At 42.5% G+C, this 12,701-nt stretch overlaps 1 protein-coding gene across 3 annotated transcripts in view; it reads left to right on the forward strand.

Annotated features, from left to right (window-relative positions):
- ITPR3 (inositol 1,4,5-trisphosphate receptor type 3) overlaps window positions 1-12,701 on the forward strand; it is a 406,280-nt gene that overhangs the window by 165,255 nt on the left and 228,324 nt on the right. For 2 of the 3 annotated variants that reach the window (XM_077481406.1, XM_077481407.1), the window contains exons 21-23: window positions 1,184-1,334; window positions 4,639-4,835; window positions 12,254-12,383. In XM_077481406.1, coding sequence (XP_077337532.1) covers window positions 1,184-1,334; window positions 4,639-4,835; window positions 12,254-12,383 — 478 coding nt within the window. The remainder of the gene's footprint in view (window positions 1-1,183; window positions 1,335-4,638; window positions 4,836-12,253; window positions 12,384-12,701) is intronic. The other variant, XM_077481408.1, reaches the window with a different exon arrangement.

Raw genomic sequence — 12,701 nt, forward strand, 5'->3', positions numbered from 1 at the left:
GACCAGAGCCCCTAAGCAGCACTAAATCTTTAGGTTGTCAGCAGATCAGCCTTTAGTGGCTTTGATTTTAGTGCCGAAAATAGAAAGCAACTGAGCATGTGCAAAGCAGGGTGAGACAGTGTATTACTGTTTTTTTTTAAGTATAGGGATCTATTTTTAATGTTTTACTTTACATAGCTATACCTGCAAAAGGGGCCAGCCTGAAGTTAGAAAGCATGGACAGAAGGGTCTCTGAGTCTGTCATTCCTACTTTACTAAAAGCAAAAAATCTATCTCCAGAAAGATCTTCTATCATACCTAGACATCCTTTGCATGGTGTAATCACATGCACTTCAATCCCAGAGATAATGGCCTTGATCTTCCTTGTCAAAACCTTTATCAAAATGTATCTCGGATCAGGCTTCCTTACAGCACCCTGTGTTTTACTTTTTCTGCGGAGAATGCAGAATCTGGTGCAGCTGTGCATGGTAGCCAATCTAAAGCTTTAAATTGCATCGACTTCAAAGTAGTCCCTGTACTACTTTGTTCCAACTTTGATGCGAGTTGAGGTCCATGGACCTCAAGTTTTCAGTCATTCCCTCAAATTGCAGCAAAATTGTGCGATGAAAGGGGCCTAGAGCTTTGACAGAAAAAAACTGGCATCTTGGTTTCTATGCACCACATTTTGCATTCTTTAGTTTTAGTAAATCAACCCCTATGTGTTCTTTAATGTTAGGCTAATCGAATTTTAGGAGTATCAATGGGTTGTGCCACCCACTGGATACTGTTCTCTGCTGTACTTCCCAGCTCTGCCCCTTCTCTGTTGTAGCCATTTTAGAACCATGCAAGTTAGGGAAATACTCCTTTAAAAGATGAATTCAACAGCAAGAATTAGAACTAGTAAACGCAGGGTCTGTGAATAGTCAGCCTATAGCCTGTACTGTACTCCAAGATATGGAATTCACAGGTCAGTCAAAATTATTTTATTTATTCCTTACTTGGCAGTATATAATCCCATTGGACAGTTGAGGTACACATAAAATAATTAACTGGTTAATGAAGGTCATAGTAGGCAGGTTTTGGCTGGTATACAGGACTTTACATTTGAAATTCTAAAACTAAAGACAGTTTCACCTACGAAGTGTAAATCTATATGGCTAATTGAATGTATGATAGTTTAACTCAATTTCTTTACTATTTTAAGGTGGTCAGTCTGGCTCGCCATCTGATATATTTTGGCTTCTACAGCTTCAGTGAACTTCTGCGGTTAACACGGACTCTTCTAGGGATCATTGACTGTGTCCAGAACCCGCAAGCAATGTTGTTGCACGCTATGTACAATGATGATACAGCAGGTAGGAAAGAAATTAATAATGATCATAGAACTTCAAATGAAGTTCTTATATCCCTGCATGCTAATACCCATATAATGCAAAGAATTTGGCTGCTTATGCATGCAGAGCCTGCAACTACATTATACAGGAATGGGAACCTTTAGTGTATGTAGAATTCCTCAGCCCTTGTACACACGGTCGGAGAATCTGTCGGAATGAGTCTTATCGGACCGCGTCGTAAGATAATCCGACTGTGTGTGGTATGCATCATACTGATTCCGTCCGAATCTCCGTCCGACCCAATTTTCCAACATGTTGGAAATATTTCCCGACCAACTGGGCTGGACGGACCTAATCCGATCATGTGTAGAGCATTTTCATCGGACCAAGTGCCACGCATGCTCAGATCAAATTCCTACATCAAAGCTATTGGTTACTAGCCTGAATGTAGTCCCATCGTAACGAAATTACGTCATCACGTTCTGAAAGATCGGATTTTTCGCCAACTTGGCCCGACCGTGTGTATGCAACAGTTTTGGACACAATCCGTCGGACTAAATCCGACGGGCAAAATCCGACGGATTTGGTTGCCAAAATCTCCGACCGTGTGTACGTGGGCTAAGACATATGGCAACGCTTTTTCAAAGAATTTGGAATATTAGGTCTAAAATATATTGTATTGTTAGAAAAAAAACTGCAGATTTATAATCTGAAAATTACATTTTTAGGAGAGAAAATGTTAAGTATACCAGCCATGTTGTGAATTTATATTCATGACAATGTGTATGTATGCTATAAGCAGCATAACACTGTAGTCTAATATCAATTAGTAACTGTGAACAGTAGTGTCCACAATAAATACTTCTCCATACAATATTAATGCGGACCTTAAAGTGTGAATGCAGGGATACAATTTTTTTTACCCTTGCACTGGGTCCCTTTTGCAAGGATTATCTGCTCATTTTGCCTAGGAGATGATGAATAGGGTGATATAATCATGCAGGCTTCCTCCTCTTCATGGGACTGGTCCCCCAAAGCTTTTTCTCTTTGCTGCCTGACCGGTAACAGCTCTCTGTATTAAACGGGAGGACTCTGAGAGCCAGCACACATTCCAGATTGGAAGAGAGTGCAGACTGCAGAGGGAATTATAAAAAGGTAAGTATACCACCTTATTGATCAATCCCTAAGCAAATGAGTATTATACATTATACTGCAAGGGTTCATTTTTTTTATACTAGCCTTCAACTTTACTTTTGCCAATTTTGACCTTGCTTGTGTCCCAAGTCAAGAGTGCCTCAGATATAAACCAGGAGGGCTGTCAAATGGGCACCAATACATTTATCTTCATTATACTGTTTACTGATGACATTATGGAATTACAGATCCCATTGTTGTAATAATTAGTGATGAACAAATATGGCAACGCAGCAAAAAATTGGTAATTGGTAAATTAGTTTTTTCTAGGCAGCTTTCTCTAGTCTGCTGAGATAATTGACAGCCTAGATTCCTGAACAGTGTGATTTTCTTGATAGCAGAGAGACCTATTCACACATAAGTAGGAGAATGAAAAACGGATGTACAGCGTGGGATCAGCAGTTCTTCTAATTAAGCTATCACTAGTACTAACCCAATCAAGCCTAATTCAAGTGTAATATGGTGTAGTAAAGAAAAGTTGGCAAATATAAAGATAAATATATATATTAATGTTTATTTCCAAAAAATTACTTTGTTTACATTCAGTAAACCTACAAACTGCTGTCATTTTTTTCCTGAGTATTAGAAGTTGCAGAGCTTCTGTGTTGTGTGTCCATCCCGCATGTGCAGTACAATCGCTAAAGCTGCTCAGCTATCATTGTAGCCACTTGAAGAAGATATTGAAGATATGTCCTGCAACCTGCTGCTGTGGTGCTTCCATGTATAGTTGTGTGGCAATCTTGCATATAACTGGAGAACTGTGTGAGCTGCCCACCAATCACTCCTGCCAAGAAAAGAAGACTTGTATGCAGTTCACTGCTGTGATTATAGCATTTTCTAGCCAGCTAATTTTTGGCATTATCCAACTAGCTTGCTTGCATATATGCTATGCATCCTGCATGATTAATTTTACTGCAAGAGCCCCCAACGCTGAGGCAACACATGGACCTCGTAAACTGGCCATACATAGGACATTTTGGTAAATCAATCACAAATTATTTGTTGCAAAATCTTTAATTTTATTTAGCTGACACAAAATTTTAAGCATTCAATAACCTATAAACATAGTGACCTGTAAACAAGTTGATTTTTCCAGGTCATTTTTTTGCAGACTTTCAGGGAGTTGCAGTTATGTTTTTTTAAAGTGGCATTGAATGAGTAAACTACTGACTTCCAGGCACTGAACAGATACACATTGGTGGACTAATTCTATGTAAATAATAACACAAGAATTGCATCTTGACTTTTCCTATATGCTTGTTCATATATATCTCTAGGGTTTTCTGCCTCTTACCATCTTTTGTAGATATGCTGCCTTCCTAAATTTGACAATCATAAATGATTTATTGACCTTAAAGAACACTATTCTAGTATTTGAATCTCACATCCATCAAAATAAAAAAAGGGTTCATTACATATTAAAGTAACCATGATCTGAGCCATGTTAATCATTCTATTATGTCCCAGTGACAAACTATGTATCCAAAACACCTGGCTTGAGCACACTCTAAGATTATAGAGCCATTTGTTAATGTATATTTTAACCATGGTCAGTGAAAGGTACGGAAACCAGCATTTCAGTGGCTTAGGGATTAAAAACAACTGAAAAGCCCTCCACTGGAATACTTTAAAGTACAGATTGACCTTAGATTGTCTTTGTGATGTGTTAACATTGCAGGGCTAGTTAGTGTGACCTTTCACTGCTCTGGGATTGAAATTGCTAGATATATAAGGCAGAGAAAAAACATTGAACATAAAAGTTAAACCTTTAGGAGGGTGTTGTTAATTCTGCTGAAATGGGAGAGAGGAACACACTAGAGACAGTACATTTAAGAGATCATATCTACAAAACCATTCATAGACAAAAATTCAAATGATTAGGCAGTCATAGGACTGAAACAATCAAAGCATCTCTGAAAGTTTGAGGTAATAAGCATTCCTACTTATTCCCCTCTGAGTCTGTGAAAAGAACTGGAAAACAGTAGATTGGAGAACACTTTAGTAAACAAGGATGTGTTCTTTACTAACATGGAAAAGTGTGTACTAAACAAAGAAAGTCTCTATGTATGGCCACCTTTACGAGTCCAGCTAGGAGGTTTGTGGATCATATTAACATGTGTTGATTTTACAGAAAAAAATGTCAGGCGATCTATACAAGGAGTGGGGCAGATGATGTCTACAATGGTTTTGACTCGGAAGCAATCTATGTTCAATTCCTCTTCACCTGTGAATTCTGTAGTGAGTCAGGACAAGTCTAAGAGGAAGAGTGTGGATACAGAAAATGTCACCGTCATGGAAACCAAGCTGAAAATCCTGGAGATCCTGCAGGTTAGTATGTTGTGCTGATCTGATATTAACTGACATTTGGCTGCCGGATTGTGAGGTGTACGTTACATTTTAAACACAAATAAAAGGAAGTATTCAGACTCAGTATATATAAATATTAAAGTCAAGTTTTGGCAGCTCACAGGCAAAAGGTAATTGCTCGAGAACCACAAAGAACACTATGGACTTTACCTAGCTGGGTAGAACACTAATGCAGCAGCCCACAAACCTGGTTAGAATTTAATTTTCAATAGCTCAGCATAAGTGCATGTTAGCTATTTAGAATGAATAAAATGATGGAAATCATTATATACCAAACATAGAAAGCATTATGTCACAGAAACAAAGAATGAGCAATTAAAGGAGAATATACAATACAGTGCCGCCCACACTTCTGCAGTCTGTATTATCTATCACCATGTTCACTTTTCAGTCTTACAAAAGCTAAGGAACACATTTATGAAAAGAGACAGCATTGAAATTCTGTCACTTTTCTAGTGTTGGAGTAACTGGAAGTATTGTGAGTGCTAAGATTGACTGGAAGTACTGAGAGTGATTGAAAGTACTGGGAGCACTGAGAGTAACTAAGATTATTACAAGTACTGAGAGGAGGAGAGGACGCATGGGGACCGTGTGATCGGGAAGCAGGAGGAGAGGGACATCGAAGGCCATGTCAATTTAGGAATAGAATTAGTTTAACATTAAATTGTACACCCAAATGTAATGGGGATAATCCTAGAAGATTAGGAATTATACTCTGCCCAATGTCCAATGGGTATGGTAATGTGTGGTATAGTAAGGATGCCAGTCCTCAGCTGGCACATCCTAATAAATACATCCACCCCTTAGCTACCATGGAAACAACACCTCCAGTGAGGGCGGGGCAAGGGTGAAGAAAGACAGAGTCCTGTGGTAGGGGACTCGATTATTAGAAGGACAGATAGGGCAATCTTTTACAAAGACCGTGATCGCTATGTTGTTTACTGAGTGCTTGGGTTTGGCATATTGCAGATTGGATAGACCAATTGTTGAGTGGGGTTGAGAACAACAAATTTAGAGGAAGATTTAGAGGAAGATGGAGTGTCCTAAAAAATTATTTCAGGGACTTGGGAGCTATATTGAAAAAAAGGCCCTCCAAGTAGTATTCTCAGAAATACTGCCTGTACCTCGAGGCACAACAGAACGGCAGCAGGAGATTAGGGAAATTAACAAGTGGCTGAGGAACTGGTGTAGAATGGAGGGGTTTGGGTTCCTGGAGAACTGGGGGGCTGACTCTTCAGTCGGTTACCGGCTCTTTAGCAGGGACAGACTGCACTTAAATGGGGAGGGTGCAGCTCTGTTGGGAGAGAAGATGGCCAGAAAGGGACTTTTAAACTAGGTGGTGGTGGGGGGGAGGGGTTTGCGGAAGTGATAGCCAGCAAATGAGCAAGGTTCAGTGGGCACTATTGGGGGCTTTAGTGGTAGGGTGACTAGAATACCTAAATACAAGGTAGGTGAGTTGGCAAATTCTAATTTCAGCCTAATAACAACTAACAAGGAAATACACAAATTCTAGAATTCTAGCTAGTAAAAGGGAAAAACTGAAGCTGCTAATTTACGAGGAGGGTTTCAATTTTGTGGGAGTATCATAAACTTGGTTTGACAGCTTCAAGAAGAAAGGTGGCACAAGAAGGGGGATTTTGGGATTGTACGGTACCAATTAGTACAAAAACAAATACATGTGTATAAATAAAAGTTATAAACCTTTATTAAATATTAACCATTAAAATTGATCATATAATACATAGAAAAAGTCCTGTAAAAACATCATCCATATAGTATGGTATGTAATGTATAGCAAAATCCACTATTCCTCAAGTCCGTCAGAGAAGAAACAACTCACACGACTGGCTGGTAGCCGTTCAGGGGTTCTCTATATTGTGGGGACACGGAGGGTAGGAAAGGTGGAGGGGTATACCTGTTTATCAAGAATGATTTGAGAGTGAATGTTAGGGATGGCATTACTAATGGAGCAAGGGAAGAGGTGGAATCCTTGAGACTGCGGCTCCAAAGGGAAGAAACAAATTGGAAAGTAATAGTGAGCGCACGCTACAGGCCCTCTAACCTGAAGGATGAGGAGGAGTCTGATCTCCCATCACAGTTAGGAATGGCAGCGAGACATGAAAATGTTATTATAATGGGGATAATTATCCAGATATCAACTGGGCAGAAGGAACTGCTCGTTCATCTAAGGCTCGCCTTTTACTAAATATATTGCAGGACAATTTCTTATGCCAGTTGGTGAATGCACCAACAAGACATAATGCATTACTAGACCCAGTGGCATAGCTAGCACATATGGCACCCGGGGCTGGTAATTTTTTAGCACCCCTCCAAGAAAAATGGTATGTGGCAATATAACGGCGCTGCGCCAAAACTGTGGGTGTGTTCAAATTGCAAACAGTGAGAGGGCCTTAAATGGCCATATTCTTTAATGACTGTGCCACAAGCGAGCATAAAAAAAAAACTGTTCTATTGCATATGCTTTAATACAGGGGTCCCCAACCACCAGGCCATGTCCTCTCTGCAGCCAGGTCATGGTGTGGTGGGGGGGCAGGCAGCATGAATGAGAGAACAAGGCAGGCAGATGAGAGAGTCGGGTGGATCAAAGAGGTTGGTGGGCAGATGAGAGAAGCGGGCTGGTGAGCAGAGATGACATCATCTCTCCCCGCCCACCCCGCTTTACCACTCTTCCTTCCTCACATCACAGGCCTCTTCAATGTAGGCACTGTGGTGGGGAGCAGAGAGATGACATCATCTCTCATCGATCGTCCCACATCACCGTTCCCCTGCCCTCGCTCAGAAACAACCACTGCACAGAGGCCTGCCTCTCTGCTAAATCAACCAGTGCTGCTACCAATGCAGTGATAATCCATATTTGGTGGCACTACGCACCTTGTCTATTCCAGGGCCTTCTCTGCACCCCCCTTAGTCCGGGGCCTTCTCCCCACCCCCATCAGCCCAAGGCCCCCACTGCACCCCCAATCCCGGGCCTCCCCTGAACCCCCCCAGTCCAGGGCCTTCTCTGAATCCCCGCAGTCCAGGGCCTTCTCTGCAACCCCCCAGGCCTACCAAACATTTGCCATACAAACCACAACTTTCTAGTCCAGGGCCTTCTGCACACAAACCCCTCTCCTTGTCCTAATACATTCCTTCCAGTTCCATGAAGGCTCTCCAATGCTGAAGCGTTGCTCTGGAATGCCTTTCTATAGTGCTGGAGGAGCAGAGTGATTCAGCGCTAGTGCCCCTGTGCAGTCTCCCTTCTATTTTGGTTCTCCGGTGTCTGGCAAACTATGCAGCGGGCAGCAGTGACACCCATAGGGCAGCACTTCCCAGTGCGGGTGATGGTGATGGAACCCCTGGCGGTGCCCCCCCCTAGATGTGTCCCCCCCAGTTTCAGCACTGACTAGACCCACTGATTACAAACAATACAGACCTGATCACGATGTGGAAATAGCTCTGAATTTCAAAAAATTTCGTCGGTCATATGGACCTGACCGGGGGGTATCACACACAATCCTGGTGGTTGCAGCCACCGGGCTTGTGTGTGAAACTGACAGGCAGACTTCTCTGACGTTACATCCAGGTCAAGCTCTATATGTCCCTGGCTAACTTAGCTGTGAAAAGATCTGCATTGCAAAACATTCAGTGGAGCACAGGAGAGACATGCAAGGTCTTTTAGTACCTGTCACCTAAATAAACATCACATAGGTGACTTTTTGTCCCCTATGTAGTGAAAGAAAAACTAGTTGTCATCATGGAGGAATATAATAGGACTCCAGTGGCAACCTGTGAAGCTCTGTTGAACTCCATGCCCAAGAGGGTTAAGATAGTGCTGGAAAATAATGGTGGCCATACAAAATATTGACACTTTGGGCCCCATTTGGACATTTTCACTTAGGGGTGTACTCAATTTTGTTGCCAGCGGTTTAGACATTAATGGCTGTGTATTGAGTTATTTTGAGGGGAGAGCAAATTTACACTGTTATAGAAGCTGTACACGCGCTAATTTACATTGTAGCAAAGTGTAATTTCTTCAGTGTTGTCACATGAAAAGATATAATAAAATCAGTGGTGGAACTACCAGGGTCGCAACAGTCACACTTACTATGGGGCCTTGGCATTCCGCCACTGTCGACAGGGCCCCAGTGGGGTTGCTAGTCGCACGGCTCTGAGCTGAGAACGTCTCTCTCTTACAGCTCACAACTGTCATTGACAGTTCTCCCTCTCTCCTCTCTCCAACGGGATGAGAGAGGACACAGCCCATCTGCTCCGTCTCCAACCCCCCCTCTCCTGTGTGTGCTCTGTGGGAAACGTGAGCTTGTTAGCTTCACACTTGACTTCCCACAGAGCACACACGAGGAGAGGGGAGGGGAAGAAGGGGGAGCAGATCAGCTGTATCTCCTCTCCCATCCTGTACGAAAGGACAGCAGGGGACATAGAACTGTCATACCGCCTCTGTGCTGTTCCATGAGAGAGATACTCTCAACTCAGGGTTGTACTGAGAAGGCAGATGACACTGATGAGTACTGAAAGGCTGCACTGATGGGAGGCATTGATGGGCACTGATAGGAGGCACTAATATTGCACACCAATGCCTCCTATTGTGCACTGATAGGCTGCACTGATGAGCACTATCAATGCCTCATATCAGTGCCTGATAGGCTGCACTGATGAGCACTGATAGGAGGCATTAAATGGCACTGATAGGAAGCACTAATGGGCACTGATAGGCTGCATTGATGAGCACTGATAGGTGGCATTGATGAGCACTGATAGGTGGCATCGATGAGCACTGATAGGCAGAACTCAGGCTGCATTGGCAAGCACTGATAGGTGGCTGGCACTGATAGGCAGCATTGATGAGCACTGATAGATGCTGATAGGCACTGATAGGCAGCATTAATAAGCACTGATAGATGCGGATAGAAAATTGGTTACAGGAATGCACTCAAAGATCTGTCTTGGGAGCAATTCTGTTTAATTTATTCATAAATGATATAGAGGTTGGTGTAAATAGCTCAATCTCAGTGTTTACCGATGATACAAAACTAAGCAGGGCAATAACTTTGCAGCAATATGTGGAAATCTTACAAGAGGACCTCAATAAAATCTAGGGGGTGAGCAACTACATGGCAAATTAGGTTAGGGGGGAGAACCACTAGGGGAATCCAGGATAGAAAAAGACCTGGGGGTCCTAGTAGATGATAGACTCAGCAATGGCATACTATGCCAAGCTGCAGCAAGGAATGCAAGCTGAATATTAGATGCATAAAATAGGGCATTTATTCAAGAGATAAAACGATGATTCTGCCACTCCACAAGACTCTGGTCTGGCTGCATCTTGAGTATTCCATCCAGTTATGGGCCCCAGTCCTGAGAAAGAATGCGCTGGAACGTGGAGGAAACCAGGGACATGCAACAAAGCTAATATAGGGACTAGAGGATCTCAGCTATGGGGAACGGCTACAAGCATTGAACTTATTCTCCCTGGAGAAGAGACGCTTGAGAGGAAAAATGATAGTGATATACAAATATCTTAAATTTTTATTTTTTTGCAGACAAAACTCCACTTTAAGTCAGCAGCTACAAATACTGCAGCTGCTGATTTTTAAAATAAGGACACTTACCTGTCCAGGGTGCCTGTGATGTCCTCACCCGACCCACTCCTCAACTCTGGGTGGAGGCGCCGGCATCTTAAGTAAGGGAATCAGGAAGTGAAGCCTTGCAGCTTCACAGCCTGTTTCCCTACTGTGCAATGCACAAGTCACTCTGTGCGTCATGTCTGGCCCTGCTGTCTTCTGGGACCTGTGTGTGTCCCACTTTGGACAGAGGAGGTGCCGGACATGGCGTAGATTGCTGTGGATACTGCGCCGATCTTTTGCTGGAAGTGGGAGCAAATATCTGTATTAGACAGGTATCTGATGCTCCCTATACACTGGGGGGAAACCTCTTGGGTAATCTAGGATGGAAAAGGACCTGGGGGTCCTAGTAGATGATAGGCTCAGCAGTGACATGCAATGCCAAGTGGCTGCTAACAAAGTAAATAGAATATTGGCATATAAAGGGGATTCATTCCAGAGATAAAATGATAATTATGCCGCTCTACAAGACTCTGGTCTGGCCGCACCTAGAGTATGCTGCCAAGTTCTGGGCACCAGTCCTCAGGAAGGATGTACTGGAAGTGGAGCGAGTACAAAGAAGGGCAGCAAAGCTAATAAAGGGTCTGGAGGATATTAGTTATGAGGAAAGGTTGCGAGCACTGGACTTATTCTTTCTGGAGAAGAAATGCTTGAGAGGGGATATGATTTCAGTATACAAATCCCATACTGGTAACCCCACAATAGGGATAAAACTTTTTCGCAGAAAGGGAGTTTAACAAGACACATGGCCACTCATTAAAATTAGAAGAAAAGAGGTTTAATCTTAAACTACGTAGAGGGTACTTTACTGTAGGAGCGGCAAGGATGTGGAATTCCCTTCCACAGGCAGTGGTCTCAGCGGGGGGCATTGATAGTTTCAAGAAACTATTAGATAAGCACCTGAATGACCGCAACATACAGGGATATACAATGTAATACTGACATATAATAACACACATAGGTTGGACTTGATGGACTTGTGTCTTTTTTCAACCTCACCTACTATGTAACTATGAAAAATGCCAAATGTGACACAGGGGGGGGGGGACCAGATAAGCGGAAGTTCCATTTTTGGGTGGAACTCTGCTTTAATGGTGTCATCACATCAGTGCCGCTCTCTACATTAGCAGAGGAATGTCAAGGGCTGGAGAAGATTTAAAAAGGAAGAAGACCCAGCATATGGTGATTCCCACCATGTGCTGGGTCATCTTACTTTTTACATCTTCTCCAGCCCTTGGCAGCCCCCTGCTACTATAGAGAGGGGCACTGATGTGATGCTATCAGACACTCTCTCTGCAATAATACATCATGAATGAAAGGTGCTATGGTGGCACTGACTTGGGGTGGGTGGATGCAGGCCAAGACACACTGCATTCATAGTAGGCTCATTAAGTATCCTTGTTCATACATAGTTACATAGTTGGTAAGGCTATATAAAGACACCAGTACATCCAGTTGTGGATGTGCGTGTGTTTAGGTCAATAATGAATCCCATATTCATGTAAGATGCCCATCTAATGTTTTTCTTTAATTATCGACACTCCTTGCTTTTACTACTGCTACTATGGCCTGAAGACATCCCAAAAGAAAAATATAGCAAACAATAAAGCAGGATATACAGTGTAAAGGCCCTCTGGGTTTGAGGAGGGGGGCATTTGGGGGCCCATACTGAGCCGGAGTTGGGTTTTGAATGATATATGATCTCAATGCTCAAGGTCTGTTTTGCAATTTTATCAACAGTTCATCCTGAATGTAAGATTGGATTACAGGATATCGTATCTGCTCTCCGTTTTCAAGAAGGAATTTGTGGAAGTTTTTCCCATGCAAGACAGCGCAGCGGATGGGACAGCACCAGCCTTTGACAACACAAGTAAATCACATGCAAATATTAATGATACAAGTATAGCAGTCATTGTACACCAAACTACATTAAATATCCTGCTTTGAATGCATGGTGGCAGATGATCTTCACAAACTCTTAGAATGTAATGCTGCAGCTAGTGTCTTGACTGCATGAGAAGGAGTTTCAGATAATAACAAAATGAAATGAGACATCCATTTTTTTTTAACACCCATGAGGCTTAATTCACAAAGCTTTACACCTGTGGATAAGTATCTGTTTTTTGTGACTGTAATTTTCAGATTTTGTTGGACATAGCTGAAAATAACTGTCAAATTTTACCATTGT

This window comes from Lithobates pipiens, unplaced genomic scaffold, assembly GCF_037356315.1.
Source record: "Lithobates pipiens isolate NorthernLeopardFrog02 unplaced genomic scaffold, aLitPip1_a1.2 Scaffold_16, whole genome shotgun sequence".
Taxonomy (NCBI): Eukaryota; Metazoa; Chordata; class Amphibia; order Anura; family Ranidae; genus Lithobates; species Lithobates pipiens.